The 25657-nt window shown below is 47.3% G+C and overlaps 2 protein-coding genes and 2 long non-coding RNA genes across 4 annotated transcripts; 1 reads left to right on the top strand and 3 right to left on the bottom strand.

Moving 5' to 3' along the window:
• Positions 1-792: 792 nt before the first annotated feature.
• On the bottom strand, positions 793-2835 carry LOC140219882 (uncharacterized). The gene is made up of 2 exons (XR_011896141.1): positions 2437-2835; positions 793-997 (listed from the first exon to the last, which is right to left on the bottom strand). It is a non-coding gene; the product is annotated as an uncharacterized lncRNA (long non-coding RNA).
• Positions 2836-4230: 1395 nt separating this feature from the next.
• Positions 4231-10532, bottom strand: LOC129383270 (uncharacterized). Its single transcript, XM_055067652.2, has 5 exons — positions 9940-10532; positions 8488-8626; positions 7436-7609; positions 6635-6760; positions 4231-4576 (listed from the first exon to the last, which is right to left on the bottom strand). The coding sequence occupies exons 2-5, from the start codon at positions 8545-8547 to the stop codon at positions 4373-4375; spliced, it is 564 nt and encodes a 187-aa protein (XP_054923627.1). The 5' UTR covers positions 8548-8626; positions 9940-10532; the 3' UTR covers positions 4231-4372.
• A 7037-nt stretch (positions 10533-17569) lies between these two features.
• On the top strand, positions 17570-20045 carry LOC126525732 (putative nuclease HARBI1). Its single transcript, XM_050173656.3, has 3 exons — positions 17570-18357; positions 18434-18575; positions 19031-20045. Exons 1-3 carry the CDS (start codon positions 17815-17817, stop codon positions 19519-19521), a joined length of 1176 nt encoding a protein of 391 aa, XP_050029613.1. The 5' UTR covers positions 17570-17814; the 3' UTR covers positions 19522-20045.
• Positions 20046-24458: 4413 nt separating this feature from the next.
• LOC129383354 (uncharacterized) lies at positions 24459-25146 on the bottom strand. Its single transcript, XR_008611222.2, has 3 exons — positions 25002-25146; positions 24854-24901; positions 24459-24734 (listed from the first exon to the last, which is right to left on the bottom strand). It is a non-coding gene; the product is annotated as an uncharacterized lncRNA (long non-coding RNA).
• Positions 25147-25657: the final 511 nt, after the last annotated feature.

Raw genomic sequence — 25657 nt, 5'->3', positions numbered from 1 at the left:
GTGATGAGTCAAACTGTCGGCCCGATAACCAGCCACGCCTGGGGGACTTCGTAGATACGATGGTGGTTTTCTCGCCCACAGTTTAAGCTGTACGTAAATGAAAGACTAAGGTTACGGCGACAAGTGTACGTAGAAAGAAAAGTGTATAAACCATGAATCCGGGTGTTTGTTCGCGGTCATTTACAAACTTGAACAATTGATAAAAAAATGTTTATTTCATGTCATTGTTGTCGTTTTTCCTGGATTGAAGTATTTTAGCGCATAACCACAGTGATCGAATTAGCTGAAGATCGGGTGGCGGCCACAAATCGGGAAGCGACCTTTGAATTAATTTTCAGATCATTCCGAGATAGACGTACAAGGTCAAGGGTACGGGAAAAAGCATAAATTAAGAAAAGGAAACAGAAAAGTCAACGAAAGAAATGTATTCATTTGGTCAAAGGTCTCGGTTATGCATGTTTCTTCATTCATCCAAGACTTCCTTTGATTTTTTTGTCAAATTAGTGTTCTATAAAAAAACTGCACAATTTTCCCGAAAACTTGCGCATTTTAGCGCTAGTGATTCATTGCATCATTTGATTCACTGCGTCTTATCAAACTTTTTTCTTTGAACCGAGCTCCGTTGCCAAGACGTAGGTGTGTCATAAACTTTAACTACGCCTGCGCGGACTCTATTGTAGCCTAAACAGTGTGCCTAAAGAACTCTTGGCCTATCGCAATACCCGAAGCATATACGTACTGCACAACAAAACCACAAACAATAGCAGTCAAAGTTCGGCATAAACCACTGCGTTCGGCATAAAGGTGCGCTTTATTTTCACGTCCTTATTTTTCGTTGCCATGCAACATTCAACACGATGTTCACGGCAGGTGTGGTCCGAGCCGGGCGTCCAGGTTGAGATCGTGCTGAATGTAGGGCAATGCCGGTTCCACGTAGGGATTGACGTAGAGCTGGTCTCTCATCAGGCAGCAGATATTGTAGCGGTAACAGCACTGCCTGCGTGCGGAGATAAAAAAAAAAAAAACGAAAAATAAGCACGCGAATCACGCACAGTCGAACACTGCAAGGTTTTTCATGGCGGTTTTCTTTGTTCACGCCCAACACAGCTGTGAATCACGAACACGATGATTCGAGGTCTTAAACGGGGCCTGACAGATGGAAACACACCGTGGGATAAAAGTTGCATGGACGGAGGTAAAGTGCTTCCTACAGGCTGGTCTATGTTTTGATAGGTGGACCTATCTTTGTCAAAGGCGACCTATCGAAACATCGGCCTGCCTGCCTGAGACACTTTCCCTCTGTTCATACAACTTTTAGGACATTTTCGCTAAATAATTTTGTCAATTAAATTATATTTAATGACTGTAGGCGGTATGTCGATCGTAAATGTACATTTGGGGTATAACCATTTTCTAGAAACTGTGTGCCTTGCGCAATCTGTGCTCCGTTTCACAGTAAACAGGCAACGCTGCGGAAACTACGCAAGTAGTCCGGTTTCATAGAATTATCACTCCGCGCGTTTCGCAGTGCAGTTAATTTTTTTCCTTTTGATCTGCGACGCTCTCATTCTAAGGAATAACTACTTCGCATATTAAAAGTACAACTTGTGGACGCAAGGTTACGTCACATCTCGTGTTAATTGTGCACATTTATGCTTGCAATATGCGACGCACTATATTTTGATCGCGAGCGCAAGTAGTGCGCCGTGACCGCTGCTCTGTAACAACGCGCCACACTGTTCGGTAAATGGTAAACGGGTTCAGATTTGTGGCGCCTCCCATGTAATAATTGCGTCATATTTTGCTATGTAAAAGTGTGAAGCCTAATTTGACGTCTATCTATTTGACACCTACCTGTATCTTTCTTTCATATATCACGCACTATTTTTTGTCGCGAACGTCAGCAGTGAGAGCAGTCTCTCTAGCATTCTTTACGTTGCCTGTCACGCTGCGCATTGGCAGTGATGAGCCTCAAACAACCGTTGCAGTAAATCAGGATGTAGGGAACGGGAATACTAAGGAATGAATGCGGCGGAGAAATGTGCACATACTACAATTTACTTTGCTCATTTTTTTATACTTGATGGGGGGGGGGGGGGGGGCACTACTATTATTTACACCAAGGCCGAGACCTGGCTGAGTTGGAGCCCCGTCCAATGAAAACATTCCTGTAAAAAATTGCCTTGTTACTCAGTACTTATCCAGTGCTTCGACTACTTGCGTCTGCGTATTTTGTACTCTCCTTAATATCAATATTGCTGAAGGTACTGTAACATGCGATACTTAGAACCTAATTATTAGATATTAGGGATGCTCGAATAGCGGAGACTTGGAATGACATCAAATATGAGCATCAAATTTGCTTTGACATCGAATTGACTATCGAAGATTTGTTTTGCTCTTAAAGGTACGTGGAAGGGTAAACGCATGACTCACGTGCGCACGGTTTCCGCGATGCCACAGAACATCCTGCAACGTTGATAGCCTGGCGTAGGCAGCTGAGCCCGAGCCACATCCGAAGCGAGAAGAATTGCGATTAAAGTCACTGCAGCTGCCGTCCTTGGAGTCATGGTTCTTCTGGTACCTTATGCAAGAACGTTTATGGCTGTCTGAAATGCTTGCAACTTTTCCTTGAGGTGACCAACTCGGGAAGAGTCATGCGCAGCTGACCAATGTTCTTGTTCAATCCGTAAACGTCTGTCAGCTCTAGCAGGTTTGACTTGTCGTCTGCTTCTGTGCCGACGTCGCTCTGGTCAGCCCAACAATCACGTATCGTAAGCATAATCTGTTACCACGTGATGGCTGCCACGTGAAGCAGAATCACGTGGTACGTGGTTCTGCTTCTTTCTAAAGCGTGTGCAATCAACACGGCATGCCCATTCTGACTAACCCTTTCAGATTAGCCCCGGGTCCGCAAAGCGACCTTTGTCAAGTGTAAAAACCGCCTACTGAGCAAACTGTGCTGACAACGCTTGCTGCAGGAGTGCGGTTCAAGGCTCTGCGACACCGAAGGGGGACGGAGATTCTTGGAAACTGGATACGTCCCGGTCCTCATATTCCCTTGTTTTTGTACCCCTCGACAGAGAGTTATGAACACACACTCGAAAGCGCGCAGATAAGATTGGGCATCCCGGGTCCATTGAACGTACGGTTTCTGCAGTGCCAGTTTAGAGATAGTTATGGCTTCTCCGCCCTAGACGACGCAGTGTTTGCTTCTCGTGTCTGTCTCTAGTGAAGGGTTGTCTAGTATAGGGTGCGGAAGTCGCAAACCTTTCAACTCGACCGTTGTCCGGGATTACATGAAAGTGCAAAACCGTCTGGTCTCACTACGTACGCGTTCTATACGTAGGAGGTTGAATGGCTTGCCAGTGATGCCCTGCAAGGTAGCCTAAAAGAATTCACTAGCTTTTTGAAAAGCCATCTTGCGGGGAGTAAGCGTGTTTTCTTATTTTTCATATTTAGCTCAGTTTTCAAGTGTTCGTTATCCCCAATGAAGTGCGCACATTTTGTGTCTGATCTTCACGGACGTAATGAGTGAGAAAATTAAGGGGAACTGAGGGGCTCGAAGAAATGATGTTGCATTTAATGTCGCATTACTGGAGGCGAATTATTTTCAGAAATGATCCAGCGCGTTGGTTACGTCGGTGTAGCTTCGATGTCAAGCAGCCAGATTCAAATGGGTAGGACGGTATGAAAAAAGAAAAATGCCTCCTATCAAGCTAAAGAAAAAGGCATAAATTCAGTAGCGCTTTAGCGCTAAATGCAAGAGAAATGCGTTAGCATTACGTCGCCTCTCATTGAGATCCCGGATTCGTGATTTAAACCGCGGTCACCACATTGCATAGCGTTCAGGAGCGTACTCTACGCGCGTCCTGCCTCTTGGACGAGTGAAGTACAACCGACGGTGGTCCACAGCACACCACCGTCAGTTGCACTGTGTGTGTATATATATATATATATATATATATATATATATATATATATATATATATATATATATATATATATATATATATATATATATATATATATATATATATATATATATATATATATATATATATACTCTAAGATCTCCCATCCCGTCTCTGCCTCTACCACGTGAACCGGCTTCTCACACTTCACACACAGACAGAGTTTTTTGTACTTTGAGACTCACAATGCTAACACAATTAAATTCCTGCAAAGGAGCCGCTCTAATCATTCAGACAATACGCCGTGCGTTTATTGCAGTATTACTTAAAATTTATTCTCCGGGTACAGGAGCGGTTAGTCGGTTGACGACGTAGGGGCGGTTAGTGGTTGGGGTGTCGTTTTGCGGGGCCGGCACTATACCTTCCCAGCTCCCGACGTAGAAGGGGGGGGGGGGGGGTCACGTGGCTTGATCCACGCATTCTTTCGTGCTCGCCGGGTTCGTGGACCTCGTCTTGAAGTAGTCGAGCACCCGACGAAGTCCTTGGAGCGTCGAGAACGGGCCGCGCTGCGTCGCGCAGGCGTTCGAGAAGTCCGCGTAGTCGACGTCGAAAACGGCGATGCCGAATTTCAGGGACTGGCTCTGCGCGTTGACTGTGCACAGCTGCCGAGCAACGCACGGAAGAAGAGAGAGAGAGAGAGAAAGAAAAGAAATATCGACTTAAGATGGCTACAAACAATGCCGAAAAATACAGCGAAACTCGGCTATAACAAGGTGGTTAGTGGCTAAGGAATAGCGATGTGTGTGCCCACTCTTTCGTCCTTGCCTTAAACCTCCGGTAAAACAATTGTCAATTATGCAGCGCGAACTAGGCCAACGTTCAACCTTGGCTAAAGATAGTTCGATATAGCGAGTGATTCGATATAACGCTGTTATAACGAAACATTCAGAAACTTTCGTGGTGAGTTCGTTATATACGACTAAACAAAGCTGTGAGAGCATGCCGGAGCACCCTTTGCATACCTGAGTCTCGTAGCTGCACGTTTACGTAACGCATCAACCAGGTGTAGCTACATGGTTATCTGGTGAGCGTACGTGTAATATCGCACCTTGTGCTCTTGCGTACGAACGTACTATAGTGCGTGCTCTGCCGCACACCCTTCCAGGTCCCACCCAGTGCGATCGAAAAAAAAGAAAGAAAGAAGACCACTGTAGGAGGTACTCGGAATTCGGTATATCCAATATTCGGTTCCTTTTAAAGAAATTCACTTAGCGCGACTATCGCCAACAGTTTTGCGTGTTCGATGTAGGGCGTCATTCGCTGAACTCGGTTCGCTATAACCGGGCTCGAGTGCGCGACAGAACAAATGGTGAAAAAAGCTTTAGTTTGACTTACATACTGTACGCTCCGCTCACGCAGGTGTATCCTAACGATTTACTCAAAGCTACTCAGCTGCAACGGCACAGCGCTCGTGCGGACAGCGGAACATAGATCGCTGTGCTCGCCCGTATAAGGAGTCGGTTGAGCTAAGCGTGACGGCGCGTCTCCCATAGAGCTCCCCATAAGAAAAATGCTTAGAAAGAACTCCGGTGCTATTGCACGCACACACACACACAAAAATAATAATTACGAGTGTGGTGCTCCAGGCCAGCATGGCAATGGCGGAATTGCCTCAACGTCGTCCTTCTGGCTTTAAATGTTTGGCTCCGTGACTGTGCAAAAAGTGATCAACTCCAACGAAACACCGTGCTGCGGTAAATGCGACAGTTCGCGATGGTTACGCGTGTGTGCTGCGACCAATTGTCCTGCTGTGCTTATGGAACGATGAGTGGTTTGAAATTGACAAGAGGCGCAATGACAAAAAAAAAAAAAGTCACAAGAGCATTTGAAGCCACAACGCATTGTGGCGCAGAGTATGTTAGTTATGAAACGTGAGCTTTATTGTAGCGACCAGCTAACTACGTTATACAAAAAAATGCTGACTTAAAGCGTCGGCAGCGTTATATTCTTCAACGTGCGATTTTTTCATTCTTCGACGAGAACACTCGCGTGACACGGATTCGCTCCCAAACGCGTTGTTGTTGCACAAAGCGTTGCGAGATGGCGCTACCAGCGTTGGAGCTGAACTACCGGCAACCAGCCGGTTTAGCATGGAAGCTTGGGTTTCTTGGTGATTCATTGGAAAGAGGACACAGCGCAGAAAAGACAAGGACACTAGAGAGCGACACGCACACGGCGCTGTATGCGTGTCGCTCTATCGTGTCCTTGTCTCTATCGTGACCGAGACGACGTTGAGGCAATTCCGCCATTGCCATGCTGGCCTGGAGCACCATACTCGTAATTATTATTATTATTTTTTTTTTTTTGCGCGTGCAATAGCACCAGAGTTCTTTCTAAGCATTTTTCTTATGGGGAGCTCTATGGGGGGCGCGCCGTCACGCTTAGCGCAACCGACTCTTCATATGGGCGAGCACAGCGATCTATGTTCCGCTGCCTGCACGAGTGCTGTGCGCAGGAGCAGTGCTGTTGCAGCTGAGTAGCTTTGAGCAAATTGTTAGGATACACCTGCGTGAGCGGAGCGTACAGTATGTAAGTCAAACGAAAGCTTTTTTCACCTTTTCGCTGTGTCCTTTTTCCCAACCACCCCGTGAAAGGCAAACTCTCTAAAACTCTCTAAATGACTGCGCCAGCACAAAGGGCCGTCACGCGGTCAACCGCACCTTCCTGACAAGTCCATCTCGGTCGTCGTAAGAGAACACCAGCGACCCGTTGTTGTGGCGAACTTGCGTGGCGTGCAGCCGTGAGCTGTGGTACAACCTCTTCGAGAAATCCGGCGACTTGCACACCTGTCACGTGGTGCGCAGCGAAAGAAAGAACGTAGGTCAAACGCGCTGGGCCGAGATCACGTGAGCATTGTGCGTAGTTGCGAATGTACTGTGTGTGGAGACCGAGTTTTTTTTTTTACAAAGGTTATTTTCTGAAATTTTGATACTTCTCCATCAACATTCGGACAGGTTTTCGTTGATAACTTACCTGCCTATTCCTATCCAGATTGAAAAGGGGCTACGGGAAATTTCTGTCGTAAGGCAGTCGTGCTGCTATTGCTCAGCGAAATTCGTTGACGTCGCTACAGATTTACTTTGTTTTAAAAAAAAACGAGACCTGAGGCCTTGCCGTCGAAAATGTCTACGAAGCCCGTAGTACTCTTCCCACCAAAGGAGCGCAGCAGTACCAAGCTTGGCACGGGCCTGGCGTCGGCCACCGCTATATTCGGGGCGTACGTTTCGAGGGACAGGGGCGACGATCAGCTTGTCGCTGAGGTAGGGTGGAATGACCTGTTTCTGACCGCGCTGGACGCCGTAACCGAAGTCGAGTTTCTGCAGGATGTACCGGCCCGTGGCTGTCAGGGACGTGCGTTCGAGTGGCGAGGCTCTTTGCGCGTCCGTCGATTTCCTCGAGCGTTTGCCCGTGGACAAATGCATGCAGGCGAGCGTTGGTACTGGCGTTTTGATTAGGCTTACCTCGGCGTAGCTGCCGAACGATTCCACGCTGACGTTGGACAAGCACGAATCGAGAAAGCTCAGCAGGCCTTTCTGCGCGGGCACCGCGTAGCGTCCCTTCAAGGTGACCGACAAAGCAAACTTCGTCGCCGGACCTGCCGCCGACAACGTGACGATGCCCTCGGCCGCAGAAGTCTGCGCGAACCACGGAGAAAGGAGGAGGAACGGACAAGTATTCACGACGCTTGCGAATGTTTCAGGATGTGAATAGTACGGTTCTATAAATTTTTAGAACTCAATTTCAGCAATCTCTCGCAATAGCGTAAAAAAAAAAGCCCTCCTGTTCTTGCGCTTACATATAACTTGCGATTGTAACTGAGCAACCCAGTGACGTCAGCGCCCCAGGGCATTACCTACTAGCACATCATGTGCCACGTGACTCGCTAGTCACTGGTGCACTAACGCCGCTGTGGAAGCAAGCGATGGAGACATAGGCTAGCGGCTGCGTCACGTCGGTGCTGCAACGGCCGCGTCTTGTGCCACGTCGCACCGGCTCCCGCCATGTCAATCAATCAATCAATCAATCAATCAATCAATCAATCAATCAATCAATCAATCAATCAATCAATCAATCAATCAATCAATCAATCAATCAATCAATCAATCAATCAAGTTTATTTTTCGCGCTATGTACAACGTCGTGACGGTTAAACTATATTTAGCTCTTTTAACTTATTGTGAACTGAAAGACTGTAGTCTAAGTGTATGTTGTGCACGTGTAGCGAGGATACGGATTTAGCTCGTGTTTACAGAGTTATGCTTTGTGAGCACTGACGTTTATTCTGGCTCGTTCTCGTGTTACCAGCATCCTATCATGTCCACGTTGTTCCCCGTCAGTCTCTAGAACGCCGAAGTTGGCTACCTGAACAGCCTCTCGCGAAACACCGGTTCCCGCAGTCCGTTGGATCTGCATAACTTTTTTTTCTTTTTCATTTCTTCAAATGCGACGCTCTCTTACGGAGTAGTTCGCATGACTTTCCTACGTAGCTGAACAGGCGCTCGAGCTCCCTCACCAGATCGTGCTGGTAGCTGGTCGGGGCGCCCGCAGGTCTGGTCGGCGCAGTCGGTGGCATGATGAGACAGTCGGGCAGCGTGTTGTCCCCGCGCACGTAGTGGCCAATAGCGACGAAGAGGTCCGGTTCATAGAAGTTCCTGCGCACAGGCACGGAAAGTAAGCTTATTCGAAACAACCAACTTTGACTTTACGTACATATACATGTATGCACATACGGCGTATCACGCCAGCAAGGTGCGGCCAAATGTTACGGGCAAAGCGTGCCGCCTTGCGTGGCCTACACCGCAGTCATAAACACAGCAGCGGACAGCAGTGGGTGAAGAAAACAGAACGATTCGAGTGATCAGAAATAGCGTATAAGCAAGGTGTGTACCCCTATAAATGTATGAATACCCTTATAAATCAGCATCGCGCAGTGGGTAGTCAGGTAATTCTACGAAGTAAAATTACCTGACATTTGCTTTATATACAACATGAAATAAAGCAGTTTAAGTCATGCAGGAGACAAGGATACAAAGAAAATGTCTCCCTAGTTGTCTCGTCACAATGCCGGCAACAAAAGTGAACCGACACTCTCATTCCAGCGCGTTATTGCACATTATATATCCGGATTGTAAATACATATTACATGTACGTTCGCTTTATCTGTAATATAATATGCGAGTCCAAATTATATCGCACACTGCCTAGAGTACTTTATCAAATTGCGTTAAGAGAAACAGACGTCTTATATTAAGGAATATATGTGGTGATAAATGCGTTGGTAGTACGTCTGTTACTTTTTATGCCACTGAATTCGCTTTTTTTAGGTGGAGGGGGTCATATATCTGGGATTCGGCAACGCATGAAATCGCGCGTCCTTTCAGCGCCTTCTGTAGGTAAAACGCGTGTGGTCTCACTTCGTGTGCAAATATATTCTTTCTTCTCGAAGCAAACTTGCGTTGGTAGTGACGTTTGTTGGTCTGCGTTCTTCCCGTGGGCTAAGCGCAGAGAACGCACAAGCTTTTCGTGCTGACAGCAGCGCTAGATCACATAGCCGGCGAGCGGAGAAATCTTATCTTGGAGGAAGCGTTACGGCGCGTTCACGGTGCTAACCAGCGCTGATATTGGGGCAGTCGGGAGTGGTATCGACATACATGCATACATACATAGATACATAGATACATACATGCATACATGCATACATGCATACATGCATACATACGTACGTACGTACGTACGTACGTACGTACATACATACATACATACATACATACATACATACATACATACATACATACATACATACATACATACATACATACATACATACATACATACATACATACATACATACATGTATATACGTCGTATATGTACAACTATGCATGCCGTATACGCCTGAACGCTGCCGTGGATCGCTGCCGTGATAAGCAAGCTCGTTTTATGACGCACTTATTGGAAAACTTACTTGAAATTGTCGACGAAGATGTTCGCCCAGGTTTCATTCGGAACGGCGGCCGCGAAGAATGTGAACGTCTTAATACCCTTGGCTCTGATCTCGCGTGATTTGTGGTGCAGGGCCTGCGAGGAGCCCGAATGCGTCAGTGGTAATGTTGGCCTTAACGTCGGTAACTACGCACAGCGGGCATCAAAAGTTTACGCACCACGCGGGAACGCGAGGAAATGTTCGAATTTCCGAGTTACTTGTGACCGTAGACAGTAAAAAAACAAAAAAACAACAACAACAACACGGTGTAGGTGTTCGTATGCGGGCTGGTACTCCGAATTCCTTCTTGCGGAAGTTGCGCTAATATTCGGTGTTTCCTCAGATTTGTAAACTTTTGACGCCAATCGTAATTCGTAGGCGGTCACCAAGTCCTCTGAAAATTTATCACGAAGACCCAATGGTATACGCATATTACGCATATACGTAGGGCTCTGACCGCTGCTGTCTCTCTCCTATTCCACGAAAAAAAGAACTTTAAAAAAGAAAAACAAAGCTACGGCAGGGGTTTAAAACTTTTTCTTTACATTACTAACTAAATTATAAGTGTCGTTCCGAACCGAACGCTAATGTGTTTCGCGGCAAAACTTAGGGACGGATATATTTATAGCGCTGTTCGTGTTCTGCATGTCTAAATAAGAATCCACAGTACAAATGCGAAAGCGTTCTTTTTCTGTTTTTGTTTTGTACTTGCCACACCAAGTTATGCTTAGTGTTTGCATTGCTTCGCGGAGCCTCTCGTCTGAAGTCGCTTGCATGTGTGAGTAGCGCTGGCGTTTTACTGTAGCAAAAAGAACTCGCCGAAGTGGCGTGGTGACTACATGGTGTTTCTGCGTTTTCTACAGAGCTCGTACATAGGGTTGGCAGATCAGTTTTGTGTCAGCAGAGCTGCCAAGCTGCGAGCACTCTCTCCCATTCTAGCCCTGTAACCTCTAGCCTCCTTCTCCTCCTTACCCCTACCCTGCTGACCAATATTTAAGTTCTAGCCGCGTGCTCGACCTAATGGGAAGCAGCGCATAAAGTCAGGGAAAAAAAAACGGAGGTCGAATGAACAGCGCCGCAACCCTTTCGCCTGCCTCCCCCCCCCCTCCTCATCCTCCCAATTTACCTTATACTTTTCGCTACTTTCCGTAGAGTCAACACACCAACCAGCCAACCAAGGAATCTTTCTCGCGTGCTACATAGTTATGGTGCGGCCAGAAGAAGGATTTACCTCTTCTCTGTCAACCAATCTCTCTCTCTCTCTCTTCTGCTACTGAACGCGAGGGTCGTGGGCTCGAATCCTGGCCGCCGCGGCCGCATTCCGGTGAGGGAGGGTGGAGGGGGGGGGGGCGGAGTGCAAAAGCACTCTTGTATAATTCGCTTTCAGTGCTTGCTTAAGAACCCCGGGTGGTCAGAAAAATTTACCCAGAGCCCAAAATTAATCACGGAATTCGCAAAGCAACAACAAGCGCTAACCAAGTATCCTAATTGTAACAAATATGCGCCTTCGAGCAAATAATTCCTTTAATAAAGCGAAGCTTTCTATGCGTTTCTCCGTATAGTGTTTGGCGTTTCTGATTGGTCGGTACCTCGCCAAGAAAAGTGGCGCCAATGATGGAGACAGTGCGAAAGTAAACTGGGCCAATCGGGGAGATCGCGTTGCGATCGAAGCTGCGCTGATCTCGGAGGCTGTATAATTACCGGTTGCGTGGGTCACATAGGTCACGTGGTCGGGGGTTCCACGGACCCGAACAGCTCGAGGGCAACATTAAACTACGATATCACTGTCAACATTTCTCCCTTCGGGCGAAACTACCAACTTTTTGTTTTTTTTTTTCTATTTGGGAGAGCTGGGACAAACACTGTATTGCGCAGACTGTTTGACTAGGACAAGCTACACGAAGAATGGCCTTCTGACACCAACGTCAACGTTGGATACGCACCCTGAGGCACTCCAGGGCCCCTATTACACCAGCTTCCAACGTGTTGACGGTATTGGTGTCCAGGACGCCGAAGTGGTAGATATACCGATCCCAGAAGGGCTTCAGCGGCTCGAAAGATGTGATGTTCTGGTTCAGGTACGCGGCGAGGCGAGGCGCGGCACTGCGTCATCGAAAAAAAGAAAAACGAGAAAAAGAAACATTCGTTCCGCCTTGGTGGTTTCCTTCGGAAGCTACAGACTGTGGATGAAAGAATATGTTTAGTGGGAAAAGCATTATTTTTCTGATTAACATGTATTCGCATTACTAACTTCGCTAATTTTCTTTTTTAAGTAATGCAGCTTATACCGTACATTCCAATTTGCCAGTTCTAGCTGGTGATTTCTCGCGGCGTGCTAACCTTCGAATGGATCTCAAAACTGTAGCACCTGTATTCAGATAAGCATCGCCAGCCTTCAGGCAAGACTGCACTGTTGTACCGCTTACATTTCGTTGCGATACGGATTATATGAACACTCCGGGCGAAATTTCGCCGTCGCCGTTGCCGTGATGTTCAGCATAAAGTCCAAGTACGATGAGATCGCGGCCGCGCGCCTTGTGCTGTAGGTGAGAGGAAACCGTGCCGGGGTGAACCCAGAAAGATGGTGGCTTAATGTCGCGCGTGCAAGGAAGGTAGGGTGGGGAGGATCGGCGCCATATACTCGCACGCGTAAGGAGTGGAGCGGGGAGATGTGGTGCGCGCTAGCAGAAAGGGGGAGGATGGGTGTGGGAGGGGTCGCATTAGCGCGCTCATCCCGTTGTACTCCGGCCGCGGCCGCACGTGCCCTGTGTTGGAGATAATCTGCGGTGGCTGCGAAGGCTCGCAACCCGAGGTAGTTGATGACCGTGTGCGCTGTGTTCTCGTGGGCCTAGTGCGCGTCGAAGCGAGATGCAGCACGAAGGGCGATTCGCTCGCCGCTGCTGCCGCTTTTCCATCACGACGGCGTTCTGACAGCGAGTGTCCGCGGTCATCGAGTGAGATGTGTTCGTGTTTTGCCTGTGCGCGGATCGCACATACCGTGCTTGTTAATTTAGCTAGTAAGCGAGTGTTAAGTGCAGTTAATGCGGCTGATGAAACTAATATCCTTAATAATTCGTGCAACTGTCTAATAATTTCTGTCTAATAACCAATGCTTCGCCTTTCGGGCAATACTGTGACTTCTTTAACAACAGGGTATTTGTAACCTTTATTCGAAACAGGTTTTAGTGTCAGAATTTTTGTTTTGTGCATACACCTTGCGAACTCGTCGGTTCCATTTCGTAAATTGGACCCTGTTATAAACTGTGTGTAATGTTAAGTTTGCTAAATCTGTATTTAAGTGGTTTGTGCCGGTAATGCCCGCCTCTTTATGTACTACAACTCAAGGAGTACAGTTGTACTATCTGCCACAAGCGAGTTTCTAAAATTCTATAATGAAGTAGAACACCCAATACACACTCAGTATATTTTCACAAAGGTCCACGAAGTTTAGCGAGACAATTTCTTCAAATATGTTTCTCTTAGTCGGCGTAACTTATGTGAAACAATATTAAGATGTTCCACTTAACGAAGCTTGTGAGGAGTGGTATTAAGGGTGATAGCAGCAACAGGAACGATCACCCCAACGGAATGAAGAGTTGATGCGGTAGTACGTTCACTCCACATTATCATCGCCATTATCACCACCGCCACGATTATAATCATCGTCATCTCAATTACCATCATCATCTTCAACTTACTTATGTCCACTGCACGACGAAGACCTATCCCAGCGAACTTCAATTACTCCTGTCTTGCGCCAGCTGACTGCATATTATGCCTGCAGACTTCCTTATTCCATCACGCTACCCAATTATCTGCAAGTCACATAACCTGCCTCAAGTAAATGGTACATTTTTTGGAAATATATCTGTTCAACTTAGCGTAACGTAACGTGGGAAGAGATTTGCGGGCTTATATATATCTGTGTGTGGGGGGGGTAGTGGTATTGCGCCTTTATTGCGCCCACTACCGGTCCGTCCGCTTTTAAACGAAGTGAAGCTCGCTCACGTGTACGCGATGCCAACGCCGAATGCCGTCGCCTGGTACATCATGTAGGCGTCGACGAAAATGCGCAGGTCGGTACTGAAACCGGCGGGTGCCGTGAGAGGGTTCACGTAACCCTTGTAGAGCGAGTCGTAGAAGATGTAGTCGCACAACCTGTCAGGTGGCAACATCTGCGTCGAGTTGATCTTGTTGCCCACGGTGCACACCAGGGGCTCGTCCACGATCACTGCTCGCGGGGTGGAGAGAGAGAGAGAGAGAGAGAAAGAGAGAGAGAGAAAGGGAGACCCGCGGGTAATTAGACAGTTTGTAGTTTAGCGTACACACAAGGGCCTTGGTTATACACACGCCAATCGCATTATCAACACTGCGCATGCGCACAACCTAAGGCGCAACGTTAGGTGCATCGTGCGTACACGCACAAAACCCTCGCTGTTTGCGTGACAGCTTTGTCCGATTTTGGGGGAACGCACTCGCGAGATCCCGCGCTGCCTGACAAAAGCGTCGTTGCGCTTACAAAATGACTCGCGATTAGGGTTGGCAGTGCGATCGATGGAAGTAACTTGGTAATTTTGGCGATCCTACGACGCTACGAGAGGTGGCCGCCGAGAGAGATTACGAATCGGGGCGAAAAAAAAAGAAAAGAGTGTCAGAGTTGACCTCACAGCGACGCATACGAAACAAGTATGCTTCGCAATTTCGGAGTCTATTGAGAGAGAGAGAGAGAGAGAAGGAAGACAGGAAAGGCAGGGAGGTTAACCAGACGCGCGTCCGGTTTGTTACCCTGCAATGGGGGAAGCAGGTATGGGGATGAAGAGAGAGAGATGAGAGAGGGAGCACAGTTTCGCGCACAGTGGCAGGTTCGCACCGAGTCCACACAGGGTTCCCAAGACCTGTCGACTTGAGGTATTTCAAGAGCGCTTTCGTGGCCTTCTGTGCCATCGACGCGAACGGCCAGGGTCGAAGGATCCTCATTACGGAAAATGGTCTAGAGTCCAGCTGGTGCAGTGCTGTCCTGAAAACTTCGCGCTCGACGTCGTATTGGAGACAGATACATAGGATGTGTTCAATCGTTTCTGTGGTTCCACAAGAGTAGCACATGGGAGTGTCCCCCATTCCAATGCGGAACGAGTAGGCCTTCTAAAGTGCCACCCCCAACCAGAGGCGGCACAATACTGTCGCCTCACAGCGGGAAATTTCTGATGGCACTTGTAGCTTTAAGGATGGACCCAGCCTATCAAGATGACACTTCGAGACGTTGGGAGAAGACCAGTATTTGTGGGTGATAGCCCTAGCCACAATATGAAACTGTCTTGCAGCGTCCGTTCTTGATAAAGGTATTGGAACTGGTCGGGCATCCAGATGGACAGACCGGGCGGCTTCGTCGGCGAGGTCATTACCAGCAATACCGGTATGCCCAGGTAGCCACTGGAATATAATGTCATGCCCTTTAGCGATAGCTTGATGGTGATCTTCCCTTATTTCATATGTCAGCTGCTCATAAGTCCTATGATATATGGCAAAATGCAGATTCTGAAGTGCTGCCTTAGAGTCGCAAGAAATGACCCATTTCTGAGGTTTCTCTTTTAGGAGATATTTGACAGAAACACGCCGGGCAGCAAGCTCTGCTGCCGTTGATGTTGTCATGTGGGACACCTTGAATTTGATTCTGGTTTTCGTAGCCGGAATGACAACGGCACCTGAAGAGCTGGTAGGTGAGACCAGACCATCAGTATAGATGTGTATTCGGTCCCCGTATGTCTCATCGATTGACAGCAGCGTCATCTGTTTCAGAGCTATTGTTACGTGATCGGCGTTCTTCTTTACACCAGGAATATTTAGGCGCAGCTGAGGCTGTTGGAGGCTATTGAAATGCGCGCGACCCGTTCGGTCTTCTGTGCAAGCTGGCGGTAGGGAACAAATATGGTTTTTGCTGATTTCGTTGTTTCATTTCAATAGTCATTGAAAGCGAGCGCGTGGCTGCTATGTTAGAGTGGTCTGACTACAAACTTACTTGCGTGCGCAGTGCCCTTTGCCTGTATCGCGCGCATCAGCTGCGGACGCTGTACTTACAGCTAGCCAGCTCTAAAATAACGTACGGAGCCTTACGTATCCCTATAGAGCAACCACTTTGCACGACGTTATACAGTGATTCTAACTTTTTAGTTTAAGAAGAACGCGAACTCAAACGTTAGGAACACGCCATCGCTGGCACGTGCTTTCTCGTGCCTGCTCTCGATCCCACAAAAGACAAGACGATCCGTTAGCCCCGCAGTGTGTCGTTTCTACAGTTTCGATATCGACACATTTCGTCAGGCCTTCGGACGCCGGAACCACAAAAGGATCTCAGAATTCAGGCATGGCAGTCGCTCGTAAGATATGATTCAGGTGATTTCAGGGGAAGCGGCACCTTAAGTTAGCAATTTGTTGGCGATCAACGATTGCGAGAGCTACTGGAAGATGGCACACACACATGTTCATCTCGTCTTGACCACGCTTCATCTGTGTATATCTGTTAATTTGCGTATCTTTTCTAATAGGTATGTTTAACCATGCAACCCGCCCAAGAAGACGTACTCCTACGAAAGTGCAGAGCGTAGCCATCGAGATGATTCACGGATAAGTAGGAGCCACTGGAGCCTGTACATTTGAGAACGTTGTTTCCTATAGCGTACACGAACAATACGCGCGTTTTAATTCACCAAATAGTACGCGGTTAAGATATTGCATGTAGGTGACACAGATGCCGAATAACGTACTGCGCACGAGCAGTGATGCAATGGATGTTTCTTGACGTACGTAAATACTTTACATTTGCTTAAGCGTAATTTATTCGGTAATGGTGAGTAGTTTGGCTGTAGTTATTTGCTGCTACAACTTAATACAGTCGAAACTCTTTATATAGATGGACACACTGTGGGTTTTCTCTGGAAGTCTTGTGGACCGGATCGCCTTCCCGTAGTCCTGCCCTCTCATAAAGTGTGTACACTTTTTGGAGACAAATGTGTTTAGCAGGTATGTCTGTTTTCTTAGGTCAACTTGGCTCAACAGATTTGCGAACGTATCTTTTCTTTTTCTAGTTCCAGAAAGTAAGCTGTTTAAGTACATTACTTTAAGGACTCAATATCCGGTCACTGACGTAATGAATTATCGAAGAAAAAGCATATGAGTGGTCATGCTTCGTTACTTTAGTAAGTGTTCTGCTGTAACGAAGCCGCAAACACATACTGATGCGATATCGGTTGCAGCGAAATAAATTTGTGTTTTCTCGAAGCTAAAGTTGTGTAAGCAAATAAGCCGAAACAGTGATGAAAGTGTCGTGGCGTGCTTATCGGGACACTATGGTATTGCGCCATGTTGTCAGCTGTCGCCATGTTGGAAGTTTGAGCCGACTGCAGAGGACTAGCCGCCCTTTTAGCCAGTCATAATAGACAAGATGACGATTTGGACAACATGACGAGATTTGTCAGTGTCTTGAAGAAAGAATTAGTGTATTAAACTCCATTGCGTCGAATAGCCATTACCGTAAATGCGCTTTTTCGAAGACGGGTCACCTGGTGCAGAAGAATGCGTGTTTTAGGAATTCGCGTCTTCCGCAAACAGAAAACAGGGTCGGTATAACGTAAAACTATTCCGTTCTGTTTCTATTCCAACATGGCCGACGCCGCTCGCTCATTGGTCGAATTTTTTGAGGCCGCGCCCATTTTTCCTGCCTGTCAAGCGACGTCAGGAATGCACAAAAACTGCTACGTCAAAGTGACGTTTACGCACTCATTATGCTAAATTATGCCGAACAAACCCGGCAAATTCGTGGAATAACCGGTGAGTGCCCCGTTCCGTTTGGAATAGAAAAAAATGGCGGCCTTCGTGATTGCGTTGGCGGCGGCGGCGGCGGCTCGTCAGTCCGGGCGCGGGAGGAGGGAGCCCGAGGATGCGTTTGACATGCCAGACGATCAGTTTCGGCGGCACTTTCGCCTGAAGAAAGAAACTGTGCGGTGGCTGTGCGACGAAGTGGCGGAGGAACTCGGAGGCGTGAGAACTTCAGCGCTGTCGGTGGAGCGGCAAGTGTTGTGCGCGTTGCGATTCTTCGCAACGGGCAGCTTTCAAGCCTCGGTAGGGAGCGAGGAGACGGTCGGCGTGACCCAGCCTGCGGTCAGCAAGTGTGTGCGACGCGTGGCGGAGGCAATCGTCCACGCCGGGGCCCGCAACAAGTGGGTCCATTTCCCGAGGACGTCGGAGGAGAAGGCGGCCGTGAAGGAAGGGTTCCTTCGACGCGGCTCCATTCCCTGCGTCATCGGATGCGTGGACGGCAGCCTTATAGCCATCATCGCACCGAAGGGCGAACAGAAGGCGGCATTCATGTGCCGCAAAGGCTACTACGCCCTCAACACAATGTTCGTAAGTATCTTAATTTTTGTCTAATTTGCCCGTCATAGCAACGCGTGACTTATGCTGCTGTGCGCGCTCTCGTCAGATCTGCGACGCAGGCATGCGGATCCTCGCCGTCGACCCTCTGCGACCGGGGTCAGACCACGACGCCCACGTCTGGAGAACTACGTGGTTGCGTCGTCGGTTCCTGGAGGGGCATATTGCCAAGGCCGGCGAACACCTCCTCGGTGAGCAGCGGGAAAATTTTGTACAGTTGCAATTCTGGCAGCATGCAGCAAAGCGTGCTCGCGCCGTAGGAGAATATTGTAGCCCGAACCCCTTACGTCATAGTCAGGTTATTAAGTATAGGCGACATGTAGAAATTTTCCAATGGTATCTGCACAAAACAAAGTGACAACACACCTGCGTTCTACTTTAAACTAATTATTAATGCGAGTGTACAGTGCACGCGTTGTCACATTCTTTTTTACACTGGCAGTCATTTGTGAATAAAGACTACACAAAGAGCTGCCTTGCTGCAAATAGGGATGCTACTATGTCCCAGCTATTGTTATCTGTGATCACAGATGCGTCAGGTATATTCCTTTATTACAGTCTCTCTGTAGTAGGTGCATTTTACATGACCCATGCTTCGCCTACTAAACTTTGTGCAGATTTCACACCCTGTTTTGTGATCCTGCAGGTGACAGCGGCTACCCCCTGGAACCATGGCTCCTGACCCCAGTCACAGGCCACCCTCCCATACACACTGCAGAAGGCAGGTACAACACTGCACATGCTGCCATGCGGTCCGTAGTGGAGCGGTGCATTGGGCTTTTGAAGAGCCGCTTCCGCTGCCTTCAGCGGTACCGCGCCCTCCACTACGAGCCAGACCGCGCTGCCAACATCGTTGCAGCATGTGCAGTGTTGCACAACTTGTGTCTTGATGAAGGTGACGTGTTGTTGGATGATGTTAGTGATGACAGCAGCAACAGCAGCAGTGACAATGAAAGTGGCAACCCCTCCCCACAGAGAGTTCCCCGAGTGAGGGCATCACGCATGATGTACCTGAGAGGCTGTGCTGCCCGGGATAATGTTATTCGCTCATTTGGCACGACACGGCAGCAGCACCAGCACTACCTGAAAAGGGTGCGAAGGCGGCTGCGTCGACAGCAGCACCGACAGCAGCAATAAACACGTGCCTGACACTGCAGGCAGATGTTTATTACTGCTGTCTACACATCTAATAGAGAGCAGGAACCAATGTGAAGAAATGTGTGCAATTAGTGGATAGCGTGCTGTTTCTTTATCGAATCTGCTCAATCATAACCAGCGTTTTCACGTGTCCTCTGCCAGTGAGCTGTTACTACCGGAGATGATTGCATCATTCCACTGTGACACTACATGAGAGCCTTTCATTTAGTACCTGTGGATAGAACACTTTGTGTTCATCAGCAGAATGCTGTAGCCACTTCTCTGGGCAGCTGTGGTTTGCCAAATGATTTGCTGCTGCTGCTGTTGCTTCTGTCATCACCGACACTGTCACCGCCATCTGCACTGTGTATGGGAGGCTGGTCTTCGTCTCCTCCCTTCCTATTTGGGCTGCTGTCAAGCACAACACTTCTCGCTCCACCATGTGTACTGTTCTCACGCACCTTGTAGGTCCTGCGCTATTTTGCCACACAGCCACCGCACAGTTCCTTGACAGAAGGCCAAGTTATGCCGAATACAATCGCCTGGCATGTCAAGCGCGTTATTCTCCCTTGGGAGAGTGTACATATGTAAATAGTTCTGAAATTGAAGGAACACACATTGTAAATATTCATTTCAAGTGCCACTTGCATTGTTTAAAATTGTTTATTTATATCTGCATTGTAAATAAAACCATGTGACCCATCTTCAATGCCATCTTTCATCAAAGCAAATGACAGACAAGCACACAGAGCATGACTTCATGGCGCCAAAATAGCCGTGTGATGTTCACTACATGGGACCCAGTACACTACCCAGTTGGCAGATGTTAAACTGCATAAATATGACACGAGCATTATGATGTTTTTTGAACTCGCACACAACCATTTATCTTCATTCAGCAACTTAACAGCAAGAAAGATGTCTTGTCTATTATGTAGTCAGCGTGTTTGTAGCACGAAATAGTTCAATGACTAGTGCCGTAATAAGATCACAATATAAAACAGCCATCACATGCTTTTAAGGAAGGACAAGTGAGAAAACGTTTGGCACTTCAACGGTATTTCATATAACGGCTGCAAGAGCAGCCTGGCAGCGAATGTCAAAATAGTGGCCACATCGATGGCTCCATTATGTATGTCACAAACTGTGCTCAACTACAATGGGGACTAGATTGTACTGCTATCATAGGTAAGGACACCTGAAATATCACAATAACTATCACAAGTAACAGGCGCTTGGTGTTAAAAAAAATTCAAATTCGGCTACTTTGCATTGCGTAGGCGTTGCAAAGTTTGACGTTGCAAACATGACATACATATGGCATGAAAATTCATTTCCAATTATCACAGCATTGTAGTTAAGTGCACCTGTATGTGTGCGAGACAATGTCGAAGTTGCTGTAAAAGTGATTGCATAGTGTACATCTTCCTTGGAAAAACGGTGCGCATTGAAACATATCAGTAACAGCAAAACAGAAGTGAACAACACCTAACGGAAATATGGCAAACATTCTACATATAATTCATAACGTCTCACTTGGGCAAACTTGCACTGCAAGTGAAAATACACATGAAAAGAAATTACATTGAAAAAAAATGATTAGGTACAGAAATGTAGGGAAAACAGTCATATCATCCTTTAGTGCTACATACAAAAAAAAAAAAAAACACGCATTTGTGTTTCAAGTGACATCACAGCACTATCAGCTTTCGCTGCCATGGTCGCACATGACCTGCACATAATTTCACAAGACTGGCTACAACTCGCCACAACAGCTTTCGAGGAGGTATGGGCACCACCACCAAATGCTGCAGCGGTGATTTGAACAGAAAGATGGGCAACACTTGTACCTATTAGTACTAAAGGATTATAAGGGGGGGGGGGGGGGACTGTCCCTCATGGCTGAGGATGCTTGCAGAGGCGAGCCAGGAGCTGGAGCAGTGTTGTCACGATGAGGCCGGTGGCCTCTCTCAAACCACGCATCTCTGCTGCCAGCTGCTGCTGCACCACCCGGGCCGCCCTCAGCTCCTCCACCAGCTGCTGATGATGCTGCGAAACAAATTCACTCACTTCAGCTGCAGGTTATGCAATGTAAACGTTTATTCGCACTGTTTGCAAGTGCTACAGGTTCAGCAAGGTTACTCTTGAGGGCAGCGAGATCATTTACATATGACATGAGAACTGGCCGTGCAAACGTATATGGTCTGTTATGTTTAACTCTTTCGGCCCTGGCGTCGTCAATTGATCCCACAAAGTAAAATGAAATTCTCACTTGTAAAACCGAAACTGAAACCAATAATATTTTTGTGGGATGTTCCTGCGAGAGCCCTATCGCCACTGCCATCAGCAGCAGAGCATTTTGTGCACGCTCACGCGAAGACGACGACGAAGTGTTCGCTCGTACCATGGCTGAGCAGCCTTCAGGTAAGCATTGACTTTCACATTGTATAATTTTTGGAGTCTCCAGCATATGTCGCTGATATTTTTTATATTTATTTCATACTCGTAGCGTAGGCGGCATGCGAAATCTTGTAGGCCTAACCTGCATACTTTTTGTGTAGTGGCCCTTTGTTTACATGTCCACTTTTGACGCCATCAGGGCTTAGTGGTTATAAGTCGTGCGTTCGTCGTTGTAACCGTATTCTCTTTCATATTTTCTAGGTGCATCGATACCGGCGGCTTTATTTTATTCGTGCCATGGTAAACGCTCACGACGCTTGCAAGAATGCACGGATAGCCTTTTTGAAGAACTCGACAACGGTAATTTATCCGACGTGGAAGGCGAGTGCGACGAACCTGACGGCAGCAGTGACGAGGGAGACGACGCGCTTGGAGCCCCGGCGGAGAGCGAGAGTGATAGTTCGGAAGCTGATTCGGAAGATGATAGCACACCTGCAATGGCAAGCGGATGGACGAGAAAGCCTTTCAAGGTGCCAGATACTATATTCAAAGGGCCAGCTCACGAAGAGCTTCACATCGAAGGAGACCTACTTTCACCATTTGGTTATTTTAGCCGTTATGTCCCGAAGAGCGTCTTTACTGAGCTTGCTGAGAAAACAAATCAGTACTCGGTTTTTCAGTATGGCACGTGTGTAAGCACTGATGAAGATGAAATTAGCCGACTGGTGGCTCTCCATTTGACAATGGGTGTATTGAAATATCCAAGGTTGCGCCTATATTGGAAGCCAGATATGAGAACTGCTCTCATCGCATCATGTGAGATCTCGCGCAACCGCTTCGAGAAGCTGCGCAACACACTTCACATTGTGGATGTGAACAAGCCAGACATCAATGAGAGACTCTGGAAGGTGAGACCTCTGCTCAAGAATTTTCAAGCAAGGTGCCACGATTTCGAGGTAGAGGAGCATCTGTGCATTGATGAGCAGATTGTTCCTTTCAAGGGCCGTTTGGACATCAAGCAATATGTGAAGGGCAAGCCTCACCCTTGGGGTGTGAAGGTATTTATTCTATGCGGCGAGTCCGGCCTGATTTATGATTTTCTGGTATGCCAGGGCTCTACAACAAAGCTGAATGAGAGGGAAATACAGCGGTATGGTGTGACAGGTGCAACTGTTTCGCACCTGGCCGAGCGAATCCCGCCATTTGTTGGCCACAAGCTTTTTTCTTGATAATTACTTTACTTCATTGCCCATGCTGCGCGCCCTGCGTGAACGAGAAATAGTTGCAGCTGGTACTGTACGCATGAACAGGTGTGAAAAGTGCCCGCTCTTGAGTGAAAATCAACTAAAGAAAAGTGGTCGAGGGTCATCTGACAGTTTGGTCAGCAATGACGGCAAGATTGTTGTGACGCGGTGGCTGGACAATCGCGCCGTAAATATGGCCTCGAATTTTATTGGTGTAGGAGAGGAGGAAACAGCACAGCGCTGGAGCAAGGTGGACAAATGTTTCATCGATGTGAAACGCCCAGCTGTAGTCGGAGCGTACAACCGAAGCATGGGAGGCGTAGACAAAGCGGACTTCCTTGTTGCCTTGTACAGGACCACAATTCGGTCAAGAAAGTGGACTCTCAGAATGATTTTTCATTTTGTGAATCTTGCTGTTGTGAACTCTTGGTTAGAGTACAGACATGATGCCGATGTGCGAGGAGTCTCATCGAAAGAACAACTTGACCTCCTTGACTTCAATCTCAGAATCATTGATGCTCTTGCAAAGAAAGACAAGAAATGCAAGATAATGAAGCGTGGTAGGCCATCCTTGTCTCCACTAGAGCCCAGGAAGCAAGTTCGCTACACGGAGAATAGGCCTACAGAAGATGTGAGGTTCGACCAAGTTGGACATTGGCCAATTCACACCGACGCTAGGGCGCAGCGGTGTAAAATGGGCGGTTGCACAGGGAAAGTTCGAGTTTTTTGTGAAAAGTGCAAGGTGCATCTGTGCTTGACAAAGTCCAAGAATTGCTTCAAGGACTTTCACACAAAGAAATAATCAATTTTTTGGTTATTTTTTGTTGTAAGACCCGCATGAAATAAAGTGAACATTTTTTCATTCCTACACCCATTGAGCCCTGATGTCCTTTTTTGAGGACATGATGCCAAATCGGTAATTACTTCACACACAAGCTTTATATTTTGTGAGCATGTTATTTGGACCTTCAATATGAAGAAAATGCAAGGGAAAAAAATCTGCGGTAAAAATAAAAATTCCAGGGCTGAAAGGGTTAAAACATGTGAAACGTAGCAAATCCTACCAAGCTGCCTCTGCCTGTCAGAAGACAGTATTCGTGACTAGTTAAATTGTTAAACAAATGATGATCATGCTTTGGTGATACATGCAACCATGGAACTGTTTTGTAAGGTGCTATGTGTTAAAGAACACCTCAAAGGAGATGTATAAACGTGCATGAACCAATGAGCCAAATGACTACAGATGCCTCTGATGTGTAATATGATGGTTGTAATGTACATTAAAGTGCATGAACCATTGAGCCAAATGACTACAGATGCCTCTGATGTGTAATATGGTTGTAATGTACATTATCATGCGCACTAATCACCTCTTTAAAAAATGACCTGGCCAAGTTGTACGTACCTGCCTATTTTGCTGCAGCAGCAGCTGGTGGAAACTGGCGGCCTCCGCGTTCGCTGCTTCAGCCAGCTGCCCCTGCCGCGCATACTTGGCGGTTGCCCTGCAGGCCGCATCCTCCAGCGGCTGTTGGCGGAGTATCTGTACCGCCCGCACGGGGGAATGTACCACTGCGCAGCAGTGTGTCGCAGAGCAAAAAAAATGAGCCTCTGTTACAGACCACCTTCGATTTAAAACATGACCTACATTCGGAGATAGTTGCGATCGTTTATAGAAAATGTTTACTTACCAGCTATCTGTTGAGATGCCTTCCAACCTTCATCGATTCTTCCGTATCCTATGCGAATAAAAGCAAGAGTGAACACCATGCGATCACCGCAGATGTTCAGATGCTACTGCTCAGTCATTAAGCACAAGAAAGAATGATGTTTACTCACCGAGCACTACGCTTTCACAGTCTTCATGATGTTCACAGCTTCCAGAATTCTTCTCGGGCGAAAGTACCTCGTACGCCGAGATTTCATCTCATCAGGCAGCGTTACGGACAAAAATACACCAAGAGCGGCCCACAGAACCGATCAGCTGTTTCCACGTAGCCGCCATCTTAAGTGTGCGTAGCAAAATGGATTGGATGCGGAATTGCAACGTGTGTGGCTATGACTCGAAAAATTAAAATATTTGTGTTTACATTCAAGCGCGCTTCAACTTCTCTTGCGTTAAAAGATTACAAAACACTTTTACTCTCAGCGACATACAATTTTTCTTTTATCAGACGTTTATATCTAAATGTCACTTGCTATACGGTCCCTTTGCAAATAAAAAACAAGCAAAACATGCTTCCGGCAACGATGGAGGCTGCTGATTGGGCAGATTGAAAAACGTCGCTGGTTCCCGCCCCCATACGCAGAAACTGTCGCGTCATTTTGGCGTCCGGAGTTTGGAACACTTTTTGTTTGGAATAGAGTTACGTTATCGCGCCCCAGCTTGTCTCGGCCAAAAGCTTGATTATGCTGTATCGGCAACGAAGTACAGGCAAAACAAGTACGTGGCTGCGCGTTTCTTGCAAATAGTTGTAAGAGCCGATCTACGCGCG

Source organism: Dermacentor andersoni, chromosome 8 (genome assembly GCF_023375885.2).
Source record: "Dermacentor andersoni chromosome 8, qqDerAnde1_hic_scaffold, whole genome shotgun sequence".
NCBI classification, from domain to species: domain Eukaryota; kingdom Metazoa; phylum Arthropoda; class Arachnida; order Ixodida; family Ixodidae; genus Dermacentor; species Dermacentor andersoni.
This window is presented reverse-complemented; position numbering and strand designations above follow the sequence as displayed.